The 22507-nt window shown below is 50.5% G+C and overlaps 2 protein-coding genes across 5 annotated transcripts in view; one reads left to right on the top strand and one right to left on the bottom strand.

Annotated features, from left to right (window-relative positions):
- The window catches only part of nlgn3b (neuroligin 3b), a gene marked incomplete at both ends in the record, with an annotated part of 10832 nt that extends 10098 nt beyond the window's left edge, over positions 1–734 (bottom strand). The window contains one exon of one of the 4 annotated variants that reach the window (XM_079737820.1): positions 410–734. In XM_079737820.1, coding sequence (XP_079593946.1) covers positions 410–614 — 205 coding nt within the window. Of the gene's footprint in view, positions 1–355 lie in introns of all 4 variants that reach the window. The other 3 variants (XM_079737818.1, XM_079737819.1, XM_079737817.1) reach the window with 3 other exon arrangements.
- Positions 735–6768: 6034 nt separating this feature from the next.
- cchcr1 (coiled-coil alpha-helical rod protein 1) lies at positions 6769–18829 on the top strand. The gene is made up of 19 exons (XM_079738608.1): positions 6769–6889; positions 7115–7409; positions 7720–7899; positions 8404–8521; positions 10729–10923; positions 11392–11555; positions 11651–11765; positions 12619–12729; positions 13309–13455; positions 13798–13908; positions 14233–14339; positions 14425–14537; positions 15021–15093; positions 16011–16129; positions 16328–16516; positions 16687–16776; positions 16866–17017; positions 17921–18008; positions 18392–18829. Exons 1-19 carry the CDS (start codon positions 6820–6822, stop codon positions 18625–18627), a joined length of 2673 nt encoding a protein of 890 aa, XP_079594734.1. The 5' UTR covers positions 6769–6819; the 3' UTR covers positions 18628–18829.
- Positions 18830–22507: the final 3678 nt, after the last annotated feature.

The raw sequence follows: 22507 nt of genomic DNA, 5'->3' as shown, positions 1-22507 counted from the left end.
CAGCGTCTCTGCAGCCCTGTGGAATAGCTAATCAGACAGGGCCGCGCCGTGTTTAGTATTCAGCCGAACAACTATCAGATATGATCCGCCCGGTCGGCCATTCTAACGCACCACAGAGGAGAGGGAGACGGTTACCGCGGACAACCAGCCCGGCTGATGGGAAAGCAGCAACATAGACGATGTCGGCAGACACGCTCGCCCACACACACTCGCCCACACCTACACACTCACACACACACACACACACACACACACACACACACATATATATACACAAACACACGCAGCTCATACACACGCCCACATACATTAGGCACACACACACGCATACACACACACACACGCCCCCACGCACACCATGTGAGTGATGAGCGGCAGTGCCCCCCCCCCCCCCCCCCCCCACGCGTACCCTCGTCGGTGGGGCTGTAGATGTTGAGGTAGAGGCAGTCCTCGCTCTGGTCCTGGATGTAGCCCGCCACGGTGTCCAGGCTGTAGGTGAACCACACGGGCATCATCACCTCCGGCACCGTGCTGTGGAGGTTCTGGGGGCACACCGGCATGAAGTGCGTGGCGTTGCGGACCCCCGACCACGAGGCGGGCTGTTCCGGGGGCATGAAGCGCTTCTCCCCCAGCGGGGGGGAGGCGTAGGGGACCCCCAGGTACTGGTCCACGGGCCGCAGCACCTCGCTGGGCACCGCCACCCGCTGACCCCGCAGCTTCCCGTACTGGGTGGTCACGCTGGGGGAGGGCCGCTGGGAGGAGGAGGCGGAGGAGGAGGGGGAGGAGGAGGAGCAGAGGAGCCACCACAGGAGGGCCCAGCGGGTGAAGGAGGAGGAGGAGGCCGCTCCCTTCTGGGGGAGGAGGAGGAGAGGGAGGGCAGCAGGCGTGGCGGTGTGCATAGTTGGGGGCTCGGGGGCAGAGCTCAGAGGGGGGGTGGTGTTCTCCGTCTGGTCCGTCTGTCAGACAGACATCTCCCGCCTCTCGCTGGGAAGGAAACCAGGCGCTCCTAGGATGCGTCGCCGCGGAAACCAGATGCTGCTCTCATCTCATTTGATCTGGAAATAATCCGAACAGAAAGATGATAAATAATCACAACAGAAAGATGATAAATAATCACAACAGAAAGATGATAAATAATCCAACAAAAAGACGATAGATAAGTAATCACAACAGAAAGATGATAAATAATTACAACAGAAGATTATGAATAGATAATCACAACAGAAAGATGATAGATAAATAATCACAACAGAAAGATGATAAATAATAACAACAGAAGATTATAAATAGATAATCGCAACAGAAAGATGATAGATAAATAATCACAACTGATCAAAAATAGATAAATAATCACAACTGATCAAAAATAGATATATAATCACAACAGATAGATGAAAGATTATCAAAACAGAAAGACAATAGATATATAATCACAACAGATAGATGATAGATTATCAAAACAGAAAGACAATAGATAAATAATCACAACAGATAGATGAGATAATCACAACAGATCGATAAAAGATATATAATCACAACAGTTAGATGATGGATAAATAATCACAACAGAAAGATGATAGATAATCACAACAGATCAATAATATATATGTAATCACATCAGATAGATGATAGATAAATAATCACAACAGAAACACTAGATGAATAATCCCATAAATAATATTCATCTCATCTTCCATTTAGATTTATTTATTTTCTTATCGAGGCTTTTGAAGACATTTTATGAATCAAATGAAAAGTATAAGTCAGCAGCCGTTGGGAGGCTCTGACGGAGTGAACTCCACGAGAGGAAATCAAAACCTCATCTAGCCGTCATAAACACATCCACAATCTAGATTAGGTTTACATTTCTCTGATGGGAATTTAATAGGGCCACAATGAACACACATAAAAACACGTTTCGCCAACACTGCAGGGACAACAGATCAATCGGACATGATTTGAAAGCAGAGTGTTATCTGAAACTTCCCACAAACACACAACTCTCTCTGCCCATCTGATTGGTCAGTGTGTGTGTGTTAGTGGAAGGTGTGTGTTAGTGGAAGCTATGTGTGTGTGTGTGTGTGTGTACGTATGTGTGTTAGTGCAAAGTGTGTTTGTGTGTGTGTGTGTGTGTGTGTGTGTTTGCTAGTAGAAGGTGTGTGTGTGTGTGTGTCTGTGTGTGTTAGTGGAATGTGTGTGTGTGTCTGTGTGTGTGTGTTAGTAGAAGTCGTGTGAGTTTGTGTGTCTCTCTCTGTGTGTTGGCTAGTAGAAGGTGTGTGTTGGCGAGTGAAACAGTGTGTGTGTGTGTGGGTGTATTAGATTAGGTTATTAAATGATAAACACGATCGATTTCCAACGCAGCCACCTGTTCTACTTTGCTTGGGTTCATCAGACCGCCGACCAATAGAAGAGCCAATACAGGATGAGTCACTGGTTGAGGTGTGATGGACGGTATCAGGGTGTAGGAATGATACGCGTGTGTGAGAGTCATTAACACGGCAGCAGCAGCCAGTCTATTTCTGATAGTGAAGTGTAAAGGAGACGAGGAGAGATATCAGCATATCACATCTGCACGGAAACACCAAATCAATCGGTAGCGTCACCAAGTCCCCTTCAGAGACACAGAGCCTGTCCTGAAAGGCGTGTGTTTGGAGGTAGATTCAGTGTGTGTTGGGGGTAGAACTGCTACTTATTGAAAGTCTCTTTGGATACAAGCGTCTGCTAAACGCCCTGAATGTAAAATGTAATCGTAGCTGCGAAGGAAAGCGTACGAAGTCGATGCGTTAACTCAGGGATCACATGTGGTGAGCGAGGGGGCTAGAGGGGGAGAGGAGAGCTTCTCAAGGTGATGACAACCTGAACTCTCTCCGGATACAAAGCAGGCAGGGGAACACACACTGTTTGGGCATTTGTCCTCCTGCTCAAATCCGTCCTCCTGCCCAAAGCAGACCCATGAAGCGATAAGTTAGCCAGGTTACCAGTGGGGCTCCTCGTGCTAGCAGAACAGCTGCAACCCCCCTCCCCCCCCCCCTCAGAACCCGGGATCATCCCCGTCTTTCCAGATCTAACTCCCAACTCCTCCTGGCCGTCGGGAGCCCCCCGTCCTGCAGCATCGCTGTTATCGTGTGGCCTAACAGGCCTCGCCACCACCATATCCATCTGATATTCTGCGGCCCGAGGAGGTAGCGGAGAGATATCACATCAGATGCCCTTGCGTTGTCAGATCCGGCCGATCGCCACTGCGCCCCCCTCACCACCAGCCCACAGCCTCGTCTGCCGCTGCACACCTTACGGGCTACAGCTTCCAAGAATATGCATCAGTCACCATTTCACGCAAAATGGACACGGACAAAAAAAAAAGCCACAGCCCAAAATATTGCAAACGGGCTGCTGTGTTCTGTGTTGCACCAACAGACTCGTGGGAACGTTTGGTGAATAACGAGAGGGGGACAACACGGCAACACGGTGGACTGCGATATGAGGAGGACGAACCTGAGACACATCAGCACGAACACCGTGGATCAACCGATAGAGCAGCGGCCATCTCTACGGCTGATAAAACGACGGGTTAACGCACCTGCTCTCACGCGCGGGTTCTCTTCAGTCCATAGATGTAGTCTCCTCCTCGTTCCGCGTCTCCATCCATTCACTTCAGCACCACGCAGCCTCTCCTCCCAAATCACTACCTCGCTTTACATTCAATGTTTGGATAAGAAAAGACCCGGCGCTGTGAGGGTTTGAGTGAGTGTGTGTGTTTGTGTATGTGTGTGTGAGAGTGAGGGAGTGATTGTGTGTGTGTGTGTGTGTGTGTGTGAGAGTGAGTGTGTGTGAGTGTGCGTTGCGCATCCACGACGCCAAGGTCAGGCGCGCCAATGGTTTCGACGGAGCTCCCGCTGCCAGCGCGTTACTAGGCAACCGCGAAGGATGAAACGCCAGTGCGTTGAATTCGTTTTTTTGTTGTTTTTTTCATGGACCGAACGTACAGTGGGCGGTGCTTTCCCGTTCCGTTACCAACCAATCAGTGATCGAGGAGGACCAGTTGGCTGTACCGGAGCTGGAGGCCCCGCCCACTGGTCCCCCGGACGGGTCTAGATGACCGGGTTCCGAGTTAAGGTGTAGCAGATGAACTAGCCCCAGGTTTAAGAGGCAGAAGATGGTAATTATCAACACAGACACCACAACACGGACATCCCGGGCCGCGAGCTCAGCCTTGCAGAGCATCGATCAGAGATCGATCCCTAAATGGTGAAAATACCCAGCAGACCAATGGCGGTCTGATGCAGCGATGGCAGAAGGACAGTGTGAATAGATGTTATTTAGATGTAGGTTTTTAGTTCAGGCCTACATGACAGACGTTGTTAACTCCTACAAATCTCTATCTATTTATATCTATCCATCCTATCTGCTTCTCTCTCTGTCTCTCTCTCTCTCTCTCTCTCTCTCTCTCTCTCTCTCTCTCTCTCTCTCTCTCTCTCTCTCTATCACTCACTCATCCTATTATTATATATATGTTTATCTATATTGCTCCTCAATATATCTCTCTCTCTATATATATATACACATATCTAGCGCTTTGAGTGCGAGAAAAGCGCTATACAAATGCAATGTATTATTATATATATACATATATATATAAACATATAGATCTATGAGTACATAGATATATCTATGTATCTATATACATATAGATATACATATTGATTTATCTATGTGCATGCATAGATATAGTGATATATATATAGATGAATCTATATGTATATATCAATATAGATTTGTCTAGATGTCTCTGCTGCCTCCGCCTCATGCTGCCGGACCCTCCCATCCTCCCTGGAGGGGGCCCCACGGAGGACTGGCCCCGGGTACAAAGCCCTGCCCCTGGTCTCCCACCGGCCCCGGGCCCCGGCCCCGGGCTGCTCTGAGGTGGAGGGAGAGAGAGAGAGGAGGGATGGAAGAGCCTCAAGCCGTCTCAGAATAGACCTGGCTCTGAGAGCAGCACTGAGGAGGAACACAGTCTGCTCACATCTCCTCTCCCAGATCTGCTGAAGACTGGAGCAGCGACAGATGCCCTGGGTTAGCGCGTTCCAGAAGGCTCTGAGGAGGACAGAGGCTCCGCAGAGAGAGGGAGGCTAGAGTAGTTGGCTCCAGACAGGTTCACGCAGGCGCCAGCAGTCCTCTAATCCCCCACACTCCTCTTATTATGGGATTGCTGATCAAGATCTCACGGGGCCGGATCTATAGATCAACACAATCAATATCAACAGCAGTCGGACGATCAGGCACACTATAGACGCATATACCCAGACCATTCTTACCTATACCGCTGCTGTACCTGTAGAGTAGACGTCTATGTTGTTGTTGCTCTCTTATGGGGCTGAGAATAACACGATCATTATTAACATTGTACTGTGAGGGGGTGAGGGGTGGGCGAGGGAGAGAATTCAAACGTATTCAGTATTCAAGTGTTCACTTCCACAGGTCTGCTTCAGACTTTCATTCAATTATTCATCCTCCCATCAAACCCTTCTCCGCCTCCCTTTACTCCCCCCTCCACAGGGGAGGTGTAAGGGAGGAGGAGAGGAGGGGAGGTGTAAGGGAGGAAGAGAAGAGGGGAGGTGTAAGGGAGGAGGAGAGGAGGAGCAGGGTAGGTGTAAGGGAGGAGGAGAAGAGGGGAGGTGTAAGGGAGGAGGAGAGGAGGAGCAGGGTAGGTGTAAGGGAGGAGAGGAGGAGGGGAGGTGTAAGGGAGGAGGAGAGGAGGAGCAGGGTAGGTGTAAGGGAGGAGAGGAGGAGGGTAGGTGTAAGGGAGGAGGAGATAGTGGTGAAGGGAACCCCTCCCCTGCACCTCCCTTACAGGAGGATCAGTCTGTTAACGCGGCGCCAGCTTTGATCTCCTTAACGTTTTAAATCGCCGCCCTCAAACCTCCACTCAGAGCAGATCAACGCATCCCACGGCGACAATACCATCAAATCACATAAACTGACAGATAACACAGGGAATAAAACCCCAATGAAAGGCTGGGGTTGTAAAGACAAGCCTATGTTTTTATATTAATCTGGTGTCCACCGGTTCATCTTTAAAAGTAGATTTATGTTGCCCGTTACCTTGAGATTGATGCGGTTTAGATAGTCTCAGTCGATGTCCATTATGCACCACAGTTTATGGTTTAATGAAGGACAGAGGTCCTTCCCCTCGTCCTTGTTTAAAGCTCTGGATTTGCTATTTATTGGTATTGAATTATATTTGATACGCAGGGCTTGTGCAATAACTATACTAGCATTTGTTTAATATATATACCTACTATATATTAAACAAATGTATTAATTTTTTATATGTGTGTGTGTGTGTGTGTGTGTGTGTGTGTGTGTGTGTGTGTGTGTGTGTGTGTGTGTGTGTGTGTGTGTGTGTGTGTGTGTGTGTGTGTGTGAAAACACGGATATAGTGTTGCTTCATCCGTGTAATACGGATGTCATCAACAGTTTTCACTATTACCATGTTGTTCCTTTTTCAATACCAGCAGTTTGCACTTTTAACATGTATTATTGTTTTTATCATTGTATTTATCATTGTTGCTGTGTTGCTGTTTAGGGGTGAAATATGTTTCAAGTTCATGATGGGACAACTGGACAACAACCATGATGATGAAAACCAGCACCGAGCAGGAGGAGGAGGAGTCTGTAGCTACGGCAACCAGGAGGGGGTATATCCGCGGGAAGACAAACAGGAAACGCAGCCGCTCAGTGGAACCCGCAACCCTTCAGGATCAAACCTATGTAAAACTACTAACCAAACTCATATGAAAATATTAATAAAGCTTAACCGACATGGAGGAACAGACCGCTGCCGGAGAGAAGCTCAGCGTGCCCACGGACTTCACCGCACCGCCTCTCCCCGGTGAGTTACAGCAGGATTGGACCCGTAGGAAGTCCATCTGTCAGCTCGGTACATGATGGTAGTACCGTCCTGGTTCCTGCAGAACCAGGACGGTACTACCATCATGTACCGAGCTGGTCGTCCTCAGCACGGGGGTTTCTTCAAACTGCTAAAGTTGGTGAAAGGAGCGTTAAAATTGGCTGTGAAAACGTTATTTTTTTTAAAAATCCTAACTGTTGTATTCAGGGAACATTCAGAAGGACCTGATGCCGCCGTCCCACTTCACCTCCGCCGTCCAGACATCCTCGTCCGTCCGCGGGGTCCAGACCTCCGCGTCCGTCCGCGGGGTCCACAACCAGCCGGCCGCGGAGTCCTGGAGCTCCGCCGCCGGTCCGGGGGTCTCAAGTCCGGCCGCGGCATGGCTCGCCGTGTCCCGTGCCCAGGGGGAAGTTCTGGAGCTCCGGAAGGAGAACCAGAGGCTGATGATGCTACAGGGAGACTCTTTGAGAGGAAGGAGCCACTCTACAGACTCCAATGGAAGGTAGCCATCACAAAAATCTGGTTATTAGCTAGGTTAGCACGAATGTTATCACCATGACGTTTGTCTTGGTGCGCACCTACGCTAAAATGAACACACACACACACGCACACGCACACACACACACACCAGAGAGAATGGTTCACCACTGAACATTATGAAACCCCTCTAAACATTGAACTGAACATATTAGATCCTGGGTTAATGGTATAATAATGGTGCAGTGTTAGCAACTGGGAAATAAAAACGTATTACTCATTCATTAAACATTTACACCAGTAGGTCTACATTTAAACTGGTTTCCCTCCCCCAGGTTTGTGGAGGGCGGAGGTGGTGGAGGTGAGGGGTGGATGAGGCTGGAGGCGGAGTGGCGTGTGCGGGTGGAGACGCAGCGGGTGGAGGCGGAGAGGCTCCGGGGGCAGCTGGAGGCCCTGAAGGGGAGCGAGGAGAGACAGCGGGGCGAGCTACGAGACAAGGACAGCACCCTCCACAGGTACACACACACACACACACACACACACACACACACACACACACACACACACACACACACACACACAAACCATGCAGACACACACACAGACACACACAGACATGCACGCTCACACAAACGATGCAGACACACACACAGACACGCACATGCAGACACACACACACACCACACAGACACGCACACAAACTACGCACATGGATCTGTTCTGTCTAACCCCTTCCTGCTCCTTAATGACCTGTCTCTGTACTGTCTAACCCCTCCCTGCTCTTTAATGACCTGTCTCTGTACTGTCTAACCCCTACCTGCTCCTTAATGACCTGGCTCTGTACTGTCTAACCCCTCCCTGCTCTTTAATGACCTGTCTCTGTACTGTCTAACCCCTACCTGCTCCTTAATGACCTGGCTCTGTGCTGTCTAACCCCTGCCTGCTCCTTATTGACATGGTTCTGATTCACTGTCTGCTCCAGCCTGATGATTGGATGTCCTCTCTGTTCCCTCCTGTAGACAGGGTGCTGAGCTGGAGACCCTACGCTGTGACCTGGGTCAGACCAGGTCCAGGCTGGACCAGGTCAGACTGGAGCTCCAGCAGAGCCTCCAGGAGAACCAGAAGATGTCTTCACAGGTAGCCCTTCATATCAACCAGCTTCAACATCAATCCACTGACCTCCTCCTCATATTCTACTGCTGCCACAAGTTTGTTGGTTTCTATATTGACTTAACAAGTGTTGATTCACTATTGGTTTGGGTTAACTATTGTTTTTGGTTCACTAGGGTTCGTTCACTAGGGTTCGTTCACTAGGGTTGGGTTCACTAGGGTTGGTTCACTAGGGTTGGGTTCACTAGGGTTGGGTTCACTAGGGTTGGTTCACTAGGGTTGGGTTCACTAGGGTTGGGTTCACTAGGGTTGGGTTCACTAGGGTTGGGTTCACTAGTGTTTGTTCACTAGGGTTGGGTTCACTAGTGTTGGGTTCACTAGGGTTGGTTCACTAAGGTTGGTTCACTGGTGTTGGGTTCACTAGTGTTTGTTCACTAGGGTTGGGTTCACTAGGGTTGGGTTCACTAGGGTTGGGTTCACTAGGGTTGGTTCACTAGTGTTTGTTCACTAGTGTTTGTTCACTAGTGTTTGTTCACTAAGGTTGGTTCACTAGTGTTGGGTTCACTAGGGTTGGTTCACTAAGGTTGGTTCACTAGTGTTGAGTTCACTAGGGTTGGGTTCACTAGGGTCGAGTTCACTAGTGTTGGGTTCACCAGGGTTGAGTTCACTAGGGTTGGGTTCACTAGTGTTGGGTTCACTAGGGTTGAGTTCACTAGTGTTGAGTTCACTAGGGTTGGGTTCACTAGGGTTGGGTTCACTAGGGTTGGGTTCACTAGTGTTGAGTTCACTAGGGTTGGGTTCACTAGGGTTGGGTTCACTAGGGTTGGTTCACTAGTGTTTGTTCACTAGGGTTGGGTTCACTAGGGTTGGTTCATTAGGGTTTGGCTCACTAGGGTTGAGTTCACTAGGGTTGGGTTCACTAGGGTTGGGTTCACTGGTGTTGAGTTCACTAGGGTTGGGTTCACTAGTGTTGAGTTCACTAGGGTTGGGTTCACTAGGGTTGGGTTCACTAGGGTTTGGTTCACTAGTGTTGAGTTCACTAGGGTTGGGTTCACTAGTGTTGAGTTCACTAGGGTTGAGTTCACTAGGGTTGGGTTCACTAGGGTTGGGTTCACTAGGGTTGGGTTCACTAGTGTTGAGTTCACTAGGGTTGGGTTCACTAGGGTTGGGTTCACTAGGGTTGGTTCACTAGTGTTTGTTCACTAGGGTTGGGTTCACTAGGGTTGGTTCACTAGGGTTGGTTCATTAGGGTTTGGCTCACTAGGGTTGAGTTCACTAGGGTTGGGTTCACTAGGGTTGGGTTCACTAGTGTTGAGTTCACTAGGGTTGGGTTCACTAGTGTTGAGTTCACTAGGGTTGGGTTCACTAGGGTTGGGTTCACTAGGGTTTGGTTCACTAGTGTTGAGTTCACTAGGGTTGGGTTCACTAGTGTTGAATTCACTAGGGTTGAGTTCACTAGGGTTGGGTTCACTAGGGTTAGGTTCACTAGGGTTGGGTTCACTAGGGTTGAGTTCACTAGGGTTGGGTTCACTAGGGTTGGGTTCACTAGGGTTGGTTCACTAGGGTTGGTTCACTAGGGTTGGGTTCACTAGGGTTGGTTCACTAGGGTTGGGTTCACTAGGGTTGGGTTCACTAGGGTTGGTTCACTAGGGTTGGGTTCACTAGGGTTGGTTCACTAGGGTTGGGTTCACTAGTGTTGAGTTCACTAGGGTTGGGTTCACTAGTGTTGAGTTCACTAGGGTTGGGTTCACTAGGGTTGGGTTCACTAGGGTTTGGTTCACTAGTGTTGAGTTCACTAGGGTTGGGTTCACTAGTGTTGAGTTCACTAGGGTTGGGTTCACTAGTGTTGAGTTCACTAGGGTTAGGTTCACTAGGGTTGGGTTCACTAGGGTTGAGTTCACTAGGGTTGGGTTCAATAGGGTTGGGTTCACTAGGGTTGGTTCACTAGTGTTTGTTCACTAGGGTTGGTTCACTAGGGTTGGGTTCACTAGGGTTGGTTCACTAGGGTTGTGTTCACTAGGGTTGGGTTCACTAGGGTTGGTTCACTAGGGTTGGGTTCACTAGGGTTGGTTCACTAGGGTTGGGTTCACTAGGGTTGGTTCACTAGGGTTGGGTTCACTTGGGTTGGGTTCACTAGGGTTGGGTTCACTAGGGTTGGGTTCACTATGTGGTTATGAACATTCAATAAGCTTTGTAATGACCAGATATTCCCCATGACCTTTGTTGGTCCTCAGCTGGAAACCATGGAGAAGGGGTCAGAGGAGGAGATCAGGAGGCTGAGGAAGGAGGAGGCGCGGAGCCGAGAGGAGGTGCACACGCTCCTCCGGGAGGCCGAGAGGAGCAGGAAGGACGAGGAGGAGGAGGCGAAGAGGAGGAACATCGACCTGACCACCCAGATGGAGAATCTACAGAAAACCCACCAGACAGAGGTCTGTCTGTCTGTCTGTCTGTCTGTCTGTCTGTCTGTCTGTCTGTGGGTGATGGGCTGGTTAACTCTCCCCCCCCTCCCTGTCTGTTTGAAGGGGGTCTCTATTAACATGCAAAGTGGGAGGGTCTATCTTTCAGAGAACTTCTAGGTTATATGCATGACTAGCACATGATCCTCTCCTGTTTAGCCAATAGGATCTCTTTGGGTGTGGTCTACGTGCGATTGGCTCATCTTGGTTTTATGGTTTAGTGGGCAGAGCAAGTATTTTCATAGGCCAAGTTAGTTTGTATGCGGAGTCAGAATGTTTATGGGTGGGTCTTGGGAAGGGGTCATGATCATTCCATGAGGGTGGAGCCATGATGTTAGTGGGCGGAGCCATGCTGTTAGTGGGCGGAGCCATGCTGTTAGTGGGCGGAGCCACGATGGTTGTGGGCGTTGCCGTTCACCGGTGTCCTCCTGTCCCTCCCAGCGGCAGCAGCTGACCGCGTCCCACGCCACAGAGATGGAGGCTGCGGCGGTTGCTAGGGACCGGCTCCAGGGCAGCCTGGACGCCATGGCAACACAGATGCTGCAACTACAGAGCCATCTCGGGACGGCGACGGCCGAGAGAGACGCGCTCAGAGACCAGCTCAGGTACCAGCCCCGCTCCACACAGACAAGCTGGAAGACGATTGGAGGAAGTTGTTTCTCCTGGGTTCTCATTGGTCAACCTGGTGTGTGTTTTCCAGCCAAGCGAGCCAAGAGCTGGAGGGCCAGGCGGCCACGCTGCAGAACCTCCGAGGATACATCGGGGAGATGTCCCCCAAGAGGGGGGAGGAGGAGAGGCTGGTGGAGACCGTCCAGGTGAGGCCGCTCACTGACTGACAACAGGTCATTCAGGGTTCAGTCAGACCGTCCAGGTGAGGCCGCTCACTGACTGACAACAGGTCATTCAGGGTTCAGTCAGACCGTACAGGTGAGGCCGCTCACTGACTGACAACAGGTCATTCAGGGTTCAGTCAGACCGTACAGAAGAGGCCGCTCGCCGACTGACTAACCACGGTTTAAACAGGGTTCAGTTAGACCGCTCACCCACTAACTAATCCAAATTCATTTAGAGTGGAGTTAGACTGCTCACTCACTAACTAATCACCTTTCATCAGAGTTAAGTTAGACCACTCACTCACTAACTAATCCCAATTCATTCAGAGTGGAGTTAGACCGCTCACTCACTAACTAATCACCGCTCATTCAGAGTTGAGTTAGACCACTCGCTCACTAACTAATCACCGTTCATTCAGAGTTGAGTTAGACCACTCACTCATTAACTTATCCCAATTCATTCAGAGTTGAGTTAGACCACTCACTAACTAATCCCAGTTCATTCAGGGTTGAGTTAGACCACTCAATCACTAACTAATCACAGATGATTCAGGGTTGAGTTAGGCCGCTCACTCACTAACTAATCCCAGTTTATTCAGGGTTGGGTTAGACAACCCCTCTCACTAACTAATCACAGATTTTTCAGGGTTGAGTTAGACCGCTCACTCACTAACTATTCCCAGTTCATTCAGGGTTCAGTTAACATCCTCAGGAAAACGCAGCTTGTCGCTCGCTGGATGTATTGTAGGTCATCTCAGTAGGTCAGCAGATGAACAGCATTAATATGCAGCACCATATTCACATCAATTATGTTGGTTCTTCCCGGTCGCTGTAGAAGCTGAGCAGGGAGAAGGACGCCCTGGAGAAGACCGCAGATCTCCTCAGCGTCAGACTGAAGTGTGTGAACGAGATCCTCACCCTGCAGGAGCAGAAAGTCCTCCACAAGGTTCCTCCACCTCCTCCTCCTCCTCCTCCTCCTCCTCCTCCTCCTCCGGTCACCATTCCCTGTGAAGAGACCCTGAAGCTTGGTAGACAGAAACGATACAGACTGAGGGTCGTAGTTAATAGGAGACTAATACTATGAGAGAATAATAATAGTATTTTTCGGAGAAATCTTTAAACATTTCCAAGGAGAGTCTTTGACCTCAACCAGGGCATAACAGGGATCTAGAAGTATCCACTGATTTCAGATGACAACCTCATTAATCAAAACTTTGGGGCAGACCGGGTACCACAGGATTACAAATTTTAGTTTAACATTCCATCGCTGACATCCTTCTATGCAAGGAATACATCTCCTGTTTATGAGAGGAAGAAGAAGTCATACATGTTCTGCGTTCAGCTAACAAATCAAGATGTTAGGATTCCTGCTGTGAAACCAGATGTTTCCATACACCAACACGTCAAGTATGGAACCACTCCAACCCCATGAGCCGATCCCTCAGTACCACGGCAGAACCTGGCCTCCAGAAGCTCTGCTGCCTGACCTCTGCCCTCTGCCCTCTGCCCTCTGCCCTCTCTCCAGACGCTGTCAGACCCCCTGCTGCCCGGCGGCGGCTGCGAGGCGCTCCGGCTGCTGCGGCTCTGGAGGGAGAAGGTGTACTCCCTGTGCGTCCGTCTGCGGACCCAGGAGCTGGAGCAGACGAGAGAGAGGGAGCGGGCCCTCTCAGGGGTGAGGAGACACCGGGGAACCGGGAACCCTGGAGAACCACACACACACACACACACACACTTACTTACACGTACACGCACACAAACGTACACACATGCGCACTTATGCACTCGAGCGCTCTGTGTGTCACTGCTTGTCCTTCCTGTGGATAGTTCACCGGGGTAACATCAGCAGCTATAGTCTTGGGTGGTTCTTCATTTGAACTCAAAACAAAACGAGGAAGGGGACACGCCTTCTACCGTCAAGTAGAGGCAGAAAGAAACCAAAACAAATGTTTGCGCGTCGAAATGCACTTGCACCAAACCCGACCCTGACGTCTGACCCCATCTGTGGCGGGAGCAGGAGAAGGCTCTGCGGGGGGAGGTGCAGCAGGAGCAGCTCCGGAGCACGCTCCTGCAGCACAGCCTGGACGACAGGCTGGCCCAGCTCCGCCTGGAGGAGGTGGCCGCGCAGGTACGCTCCTCGACCGATCGCAGCCTCAGCCTGCCCACCTCTTGACCATTTGACGCCATAACTCCCAAACCATTAAGCACCATCACCTCCTAAACATTCAACGCCATAACCTCACAAGCCTTCAGACCTTAAGTTCCTCCTTAGTGGGTGAGGGTGTGGGTGGGGGGTGTCTACCGGGGGCCGGTGGAGCCCTTTGAGGCGGGACCTGGGGTTAGGAAGTAGGACGGAGCTGACTTGTGCGTCAGGGCCGGTTCCGCCCAGCAGAGGGCGCTGTCGGCTCCAGCGGAGGAGCTCTGACCCCGCTGCCCTCCCCTCCGTCCCCAGAGCCTGAGGGAGGAGCTGGGCTCGCTGGGCCGGGAGAACGCGGAGCTGAGGGCCTGGAAGCACCGGGCCGGCCTGGACCTGGGGGCCGCGAAGGAGGCGCTCCTGAGGTGAGCGACGTCTTGTTACCGGAGAAGTTGGGGGGTCTGAGGGGTTGTGATGTGAGACCCGCTGTATCACCTCTTCCCTCCGCAGGTTCGGCGCGGCGTTCGATGCCCGGGTCGCCGACGTCAACCAGTCCCAGGACATGCTCAACACCTTCTCCCAGAGGCTGACCTTCGCCAAGAGGAGGGTCCAGACCATCCAGGGTAGGTCTAGTCCTATTCATCCAGGGTCCAGACCATCAGGGTTACTGGAGACCCGGTGTCTGACTGTAGCTGTCAGGTAACCATAGAGACGCGGTGTCTGACTGTAGCTGTCAGGTTACTATAGAGACACGTTGTCTGATTGGGGCCGTCAGGTTACCATAGAGACACGTTGTCTGACTGGAGCCGTCAGGTTACCATGGTGACACGTGTCTGACTGTAGCTGTCTGCCTGACTGTAGCCATCAGGTTACCATAGAGACACGGTGTCTGACTGTAGCTGTGTGCCTGACTGTAGCTGTGTGTCTGACTGTAGCTGTCTGTCTGACTATAGCTGTCTGTCTGACTGTAGCTATCAGGTAACCATAGAGACACGGTGTCTGACTGTAGCTGTCTGACTGTAGCCACACGGTGTCTGACTGTAGCTGTCTGTCTGACTGTAGCTGTCTGTCTGACTGTAGCCCCGCGGTGTGTCTTTCCTCCTCAGGGCTGCTGGGGCGGAGAGCGGCGCTCCAGAAGCTCCAGCTCAGCTCCAGAGAGACGGCCCCGGAGGACGAGCGGTGAGAACACCCCCATGTAGTCACGTAGCGCCGCGGTTACCCAGGGAGACCCGCCGGAGAGGCTCAGAACCACCAGGAGAGGAGCAGCAGAACCAACTCGAGGGCCATACCACCTGGTCTCCAAAGGACCACTGGGGAGACTCGAATGGAGTCAGTCGTAGTTCTTTGTGTGTTTGAACAGAGCAAACAGTGTTCTAACCCAGACTGTAGCGCGGCTTTGTTAGGAGGGAACTGTTTTATTATCTAAGGGAGCTACGCTTAAAACGAGTGAGTCATCCACATCAACTCTGTGGTGTGCTCCTCAACAGACCGATCCTCAGTGTTCACTAGACTGATCCTAAGGGCAACGATGACCTGGTGTTGAGCTGTTCACCAGACTGATCCTCAGTGAGCTGTTCACCAGACTGATCCTCAGTGAGCTGTTCACCAGACTGATCCTCAGTGAGCTGTTCACCAGACTGATCCTCAGTGCTGTTCAGACTGATCCTCAGTGAGCTGTTCACCAGACTGATCCTCAGTGCTGTTCAGACTGATCCTCAGTGGTGTTCAGACTGATCCTCAGTGCTGTTCACCAGACTGATCCTCAGTGCTGTTCACCAGACTGATCCTCAGTGCTGTTCACCAGACTGATCCTCAGTGCTGTTCACCAGACTGATCCTCATTGCTGTTCACCAGACTGATCCTCAGTGCTGTTCAGACTGATCCTCAGTGAGCTGTTCACCAGACTGATCCTCAGTGCTGTTCAGACTGATCCTCAGTGGTGTTCAGACTGATCCTCAGTGCTGTTCACCAGACTGATCCTCAGTGCTGTTCACCAGACTGATCCTCAGTGCTGTTCACCAGACTGATCCTCAGTGCTGTTCAGACTGATCCTCAGTGCTGTTCACCAGACTGATCCTCGGCTGTTCCCCCCTCAGTGTGAGTCGTCTCCAGGCAGAGCTGCATCTGCTGGGCGAGGAGAGAGAGGAACTCAGCCAGGAGCTGAGGAGAACCCCGGACCTCATCGACAAGGCCCTGGCCCAGCTGAGAGAGACATGTAGGACTCCTCAACCCCATCACCACACCTCCACCTATTATAGACCACCACCAGCTCCACCAGCACATCCACCATGAAAACCTCCGCTACCACCACCGCCATTCCCAACTGCCCCTCCGCCCAGTGTTGTCTGCTCATCATCATCTCCTCCTCCTCCTCCTCCTCCTCCTCCTCCTCCTCCTCCTCCTCCTCCTCCAGTCGGGTGTCAGCTGAAGGAGCAGCAGGAGGAGCTACATCAGAGCAGAGGAGCCCTGGCCGAGGCCCTCTCCTCCCAGGAGGAGGCGCAGCGGAGGGAGCACGAGACGCAGGCTCAGCTGAAGGGGACCGAGGCGCGGCTGGAGGAGGTGCACTCCCAACTCCTCCTGCAGCAGGAGCAGAGCCAGCAGGGTGAGGGGGGGGGGGCCCATGTTACCTCTTACAAACGAATACACCGTGTAATTATCTAATATATATCTGTCTGTATGTGTGTGTGTGTGTGTGTGTGTGTGTGTGTGTGTGTGTGTGTGTGTGTGTGTGTGTGTGTGTGTGTGTGTGTGTGTGTGTGTGTGTGTGTGCAGCCCTGCGGTCAGCGGAGGCGGGGCTTACGGAGCGTCTGCGGGAGGCGGAGTCCCAGGTGAACACCGCCCGCAGAGAGCACACCAAAGCAGGTGGGTGGAGTCACTCGCCAGGGTCAGGGTCCGCCCCCACCCTCCACGCTGGGCCCTGGTTCGCCTGACGCCTCCTCCTCCCCCACCAGTGATGTCGCTGCGGCAGCTTGACAGACAGGTGACCCGGGAGCGGGAACAGGGGAGGCGGGACCAGCAGCTCCAGATCGACCAATCACAGGCGGAGATCCAGGACCTGCAAAGACGCCTGAAGGAGACGGAGACGGACAGAAACCTGCTGCTGGTAGGATAGATATACAGCTATAGATATACACAACCTGGGAGGATAGATATACACTAAAGATATATATATAACCTGCTGGTAGGATAGATATACAGCTATAGATATACACAACCTGGGAGGATAGATATACACTAAAGATATATATATAACCTGCTGGTAGGATAGATATACAGCTATAGATATACACAACCTGGGAGGATAGATATACACTAAAGATATATATATAACCTGCCGGTAGGATAGATATACAGCTATAGATATACACAACCTGGGAGGATAGATATACACTAAAGATATATATATAACCTGCTGGTAGGATAGATATACAGCTATAGATATACACAACCTGGGAGGATAGATATACAGCTATAGATATACATAGCCTGGTAGGATAGATATACACTAAAGATATATGTATAACCTGCCGGTAGGATAGATATACAGCTATAGCCATACATAACCTGATGGTAGGATAGATTTATAGCTATAGATACACACAACCTGGGAGGATAGATATACAGCTGTAGATATACACAACCTGGGAGGATAGATATACAGCTGTAGATATACACAACCTGGGAGGATAGATATACAGCTGTAGATATACACAACCTGGGAGGATAGATATACAGCTGTAGATGTACACAACCTGGGAGGATAGATATACAGCTGTAGATATACATGACCTGCTGGTAGGATAGATATACAGCTGTAGATATACATGACCTGCTGGTAGGATAGATATACAGCTATAGATATACATGACCTGCTGGTAGGATAGATATACAGCTATAGATGTACATAACCTGCTGGTAGGATAGAGATATAACAATAGAATATGACACAAATTATGAAAAAAAAACAATGTGTTGACCTCTGACCTTGGGGTCATGTGACTTCCAGGCCAGTGTCCAGGAGAGGGGTCATGTGACTGAGGTCAGGAGGGCTCGCATGTCATCCAGCCGCCCACGTGACCCCACACACAACACAGGTAACTGACCCACGTGCACACCCCAGGTCACGTGCACACCCCAGGTCACGTGACACCACACACAACACAGGTAACTGACCCACGTGCACACCCCAGGTCACGTGACACCACACACGACACAGGTAACTGACCCACGTGCACACCCCAGGTCACGTGCACACCCCAGGTCACGTGACACCACACACAACACAGGTAACTGACCCACGTGCACACCCCAGGTCACGTGCACACCACAGGTCACGTGACCCCACACACGACACAGGTAACTGACCCACCCTCACACCCCAGGTCACGTGCACACCACAGCTCACGTGCCTGCACACCACTAAAGGAAATGTAATGCAAATCATTATTTTAATGAGTGGTGTGTGTGTGTGTGTCAGAGACCCTCCTGTCTGTCCTCGGTGACCTCAAGGCGCTGAGCTCCACTGTGATGGACGGCTCTGAACACGAGGAGGAAGAGGAGGGAGAGGGAGGAGGAGGAGGAGTAAGGAGAGGAGAAAGACAAGGAGGAGGAGAAGGAGGAGTAAGGAGAGGAGAAAGACAAGGAGGAGAGGAAGGAGGAGGAAGAAGAGAAGGAGGAGGAGGAAGAGAGCAGGCCCAGCTCCCGTCTGTCTGATGGGAGCTCTCTCCATCCCACCGTTACCACGGCGACAACCTCCCGAACGCGTGCCTGAGTTCTGAGAAGAGCTCCGGGTTCCTGGTTCAGCCGACCCACAGAACGGTGTTGCCGTGTTGCCTCGAGTTCAGCCAGTCATAAATAATGCCGAACATAAAACATTTGATCTGAAATAAGTTCGTCAAGCCTCTGAAGTGGTGAGGACGACACCTCCACTGTCCTGAACATTATACCAACTAGCTGGTTTGTATAAAGGATGTTTGATGTATTTTGTTTGATGTAACAAATATTTTGTGTTTTATCTTCTTAATAAAAATAAAGCGTAATACTCACTCTTCCATTTTTCTGTAAATCACAATTTAAACCTGGGTTAAAAGGAGAGTTTAGAGAATGTATTAGGATCAATGGTTATAAGAATAATGGCCTGTTATTGAAGACATATCTACGTTCAATTAAATATATAAAATCCAGACTGTACAATAGAACCCTAAATACATGAACTATAACATACAACCCTATTGCTCTGAATAAACGGACATGTTTAGGGATATTTCGTTAACATGTAGTCGCGATGGACACCAGCAGGGGGCGCTGTTACCAAGGCCTTGGTCAGGAAGCGTCCGGAAACTGCTGTCCTACACGGTTCGTAGTTTATACACCAATGACACTCATTCCGTTTGTACAGAGATGTTATAGGGGGGTGGACTGAACTCATTTTGACAGGTTTTGGACTTTGTTTGGATGACAAAGCGTGCGTTATATTGTGTTAGCAGTACAAGAGTTTGATCTCACTGGAACTACATTTTGTACACTTCAACATTTGCTTTAAATGTGTTTGAGTACAGGCATCTGAATACATTATATCCACATGTCTTCTCAACATTCAATCTGAAGTTAGAGGTTAAATATATATGATGGTCGTCAGAGTGTCTGAAGGAAAGCTGAGCTAAATGGTCAGAAACCAGTAAGGAACTGGTCTTACCCCGAGGGAAGCAGATTCACGTCTTCTCTCGCTGCCCAGCGACCAGATCGTCGACTTAAGATAATGAAGTTAATCAATTATTAGGGAGATCTCAGCCGGTAGACCATGAACAGGAATAAATGAGTTACAATAAAATATAAATACGTTTTTTACAATCAGTTGTGAGTTAATACGTTTTTAATTATGATGGCTTTATCAGCCTCGCTGATAAAGCCATCTGCTAAAAATTACTCAAGGATGACTGCAGTGGTGTTGTTTAAATTAAGATGAGATGAAGGAATTACATCTCATCCTTTCCTCAGAGAAGAGGTCATGGTAGAAGTATCTTAAGAAGAGATGATCAAAGAACTTATCTTCAGAGAAGAAGTCATGGTAGAAGTATCTTAAGAGATGAACAAACAACATCTTATCTTCAGAGAAGAGGTTATGTAGAAGTATCTGAAGAAGAGATTCACGAACATCTTATCTTCAGAGGAGCGGTCGATTTATCCTAAGAAGAGATGAACCAACATCTTATACCGTCTCCAGAGAAGAGGTCACAGGGCTGCATCCCTACAGGCGTCATGGAGCATCCCAGTGCTCATCATCATCGTCATGGCGATCTGAGTCCCGGTCCGGGGTCAGGCCGGGAGGGGCCCTGGTGCTGATGCTGATCGGGGCCGTCAGGGGAGACCACCAGCGCTGCGTGCTGGACGGCTGGCCTGCTCTTCAGTGGCCGGGCTGGGGGCGACGACCGGGTCGGGGGGGGGGATATTTATAGACTCTGGAGTATGGGGGGCTCTGCTGCTGGGATGGCCCTGGATTCAGCTGTCCCATCCTGGGGAGGGGGGTGGAATGGAGTGGGGGTGGTTGGGGTTGGTTGAGATGGTGGTGGTGTTGGCTGGTTGCCGGTGGTGATGAAGAAGATGATGGTGATGTTGGTGGTGGTGGAGGTGGTGATGGTGTTGGAGGAAGTGGTGGTGGTGGAGGGGTTGGTGGAGGTGGTGGTCGTGAGGGTGTTGGTGGAGGCGGTGGTGGTGGTGATGGGGTGTTGATGGAGGTGTTGGTGGTGGTGATGGAGGTGGTGGTGGTGGTGATGGAGGGGCCGGTGGTGATGGAGGTGCTGAAGGTGGCGGTGGTTATGAAGGAGACGGTGGTGTGGTCTGGAGAAGCAGAACAGTCCTGTTGTAGCGTCGGTGGTGTTGGCGGAGGAACGGAGAGAGCCATGAGTCATGATTATAAGTTCCCTGAGAACAGCTAGAGCATCCACGCAGACGAGGCTGGGGGAGAGTGTTGCTGTGGACTGACTACCTGACAAACGCCTACCAGGAGAGCCTTAGGCCCAGACCACAGACAAGACCACCAGAGCTGCTCTGCTACCTGCTGGCTCCCTTCCAGCTAGGAGGAGCCATGGAGCAAACGTTAGGACGCATCCGATGTGACCGGTTCACGTTTTAAAACGTATGAATGAGTGCAGAGGATCACAGCTCAGAGCCTTTGTGATTTCCATCTGTTGAATAGAAGAGAACAAGGCTGCAAGATTTCCTTCACATTCGGGACGTAATCACATGTTGTCAAATTCATCGCTTGACGAATGCTAGGCAGGGAGGCCACGGGGTTGGCACAGTGCGCTCGGAGACTTGGAGAATTGCTTTAGTTATCACTTATTAATAATCCGTTGTGCTGATGCATGGCTCGCTGGGAGCGGCTGCTGAACGCTGTTAATCTCACACCGTATTACGCCAACCCCTCTGTGATGTGTTGCTCATGATCTGGAGAACGATGGATGTCCAGGATACAGCTCTGCTATTTACAAAGAGCCCAGAGCCTGAGCCTCATTTAGCCAGAGCTGTGGAGGTTACGTCTGGCTCGAGGTCGGGCCGGGACACCCAGGCCTCCTTCTGTCCTCCATTCTGGAGGAAGAACGTTCGGCCTGAATCCAGGATGGGGCAGCAGGCAGAGTCCTTCACACAGAGTCAGACACACTCCGACTGGTCCTGATGAGAGTCTTCATCAGCACCGGTCCTGATGAGAGTCTTCATCACCACTGGTCCTGATGAGAGAGTCTTCATCACCACTGGTCCTGATGAGAGAGTCTTCATCAGCACCGGTCCTGATGAGAGTCTTCATCACCACTGGTCCTGATGAGAGAGTCTTCATCAGCACCGGTCCTGATGAGAGTCTTCATCCCCACTGCTCCTGATGAGAGTCTTCATCACCACTGGTCCTGATGAGAGTCTTCATCAGCACCGGTCCTGATGAGAGTCTTCATCCCCACTGCTCCTGATGAGAGTCTTCATCACCACTGGTCCTGATGAGAGAGTCTTCATCAGCACCGGTCCTGATGAGAGTCTTCATCCCCACTGCTCCTGATGAGAGTCTTCATCCCCACTGCTCCTGATGAGAGTCTTCATCCCCACTGGTCCTGATGAGTCTTCATCAGCACCAGTCCTGATGAGAATCTCATCCCCACTGCTCCTGATGAGTCTTCATCACCACTGGTCCTGATGAGAGGGTCTTCATCAACACTGGTCCTGATGAGAGAGATTGCTAACTTATATTAAATGTATGCCTTCATTACATCATTCACTGATCCTTGAGAAATTTCTCCTCACATTAATTATGATGCACAACAGAAGCAAGGCAGCAAAGTGTTTCAGAGAGAGAAGAAAATGAAATGAAAAAAGTAGGAGGATATATATTTGAATATTTGCATGTTAACGGTTGAGGTTATGGTGGTAATAAATGTTTGGTAATGAAAGTAATTTTGAGGAGAGCTGCATGATACTGAATCCGTTCATACTTGGTGCATGATCTTGTGAAACTATTACTTTGTTTTCATACTGATCTAGTACGTTGAAGGTTTCATAATTGTATCCTTAGGCACAAGATACAGAACATTCCAAACAGACGACCCAT

This window comes from Pollachius pollachius (assembly GCF_949987615.1).
Source record: "Pollachius pollachius genome assembly, chromosome: 6".
NCBI classification, from domain to species: Eukaryota; Metazoa; Chordata; class Actinopteri; order Gadiformes; family Gadidae; genus Pollachius; species Pollachius pollachius.
The sequence above is the reverse complement of the archived record's forward strand: the minus strand, read 5'-3'. Positions and strand labels throughout refer to the sequence as shown.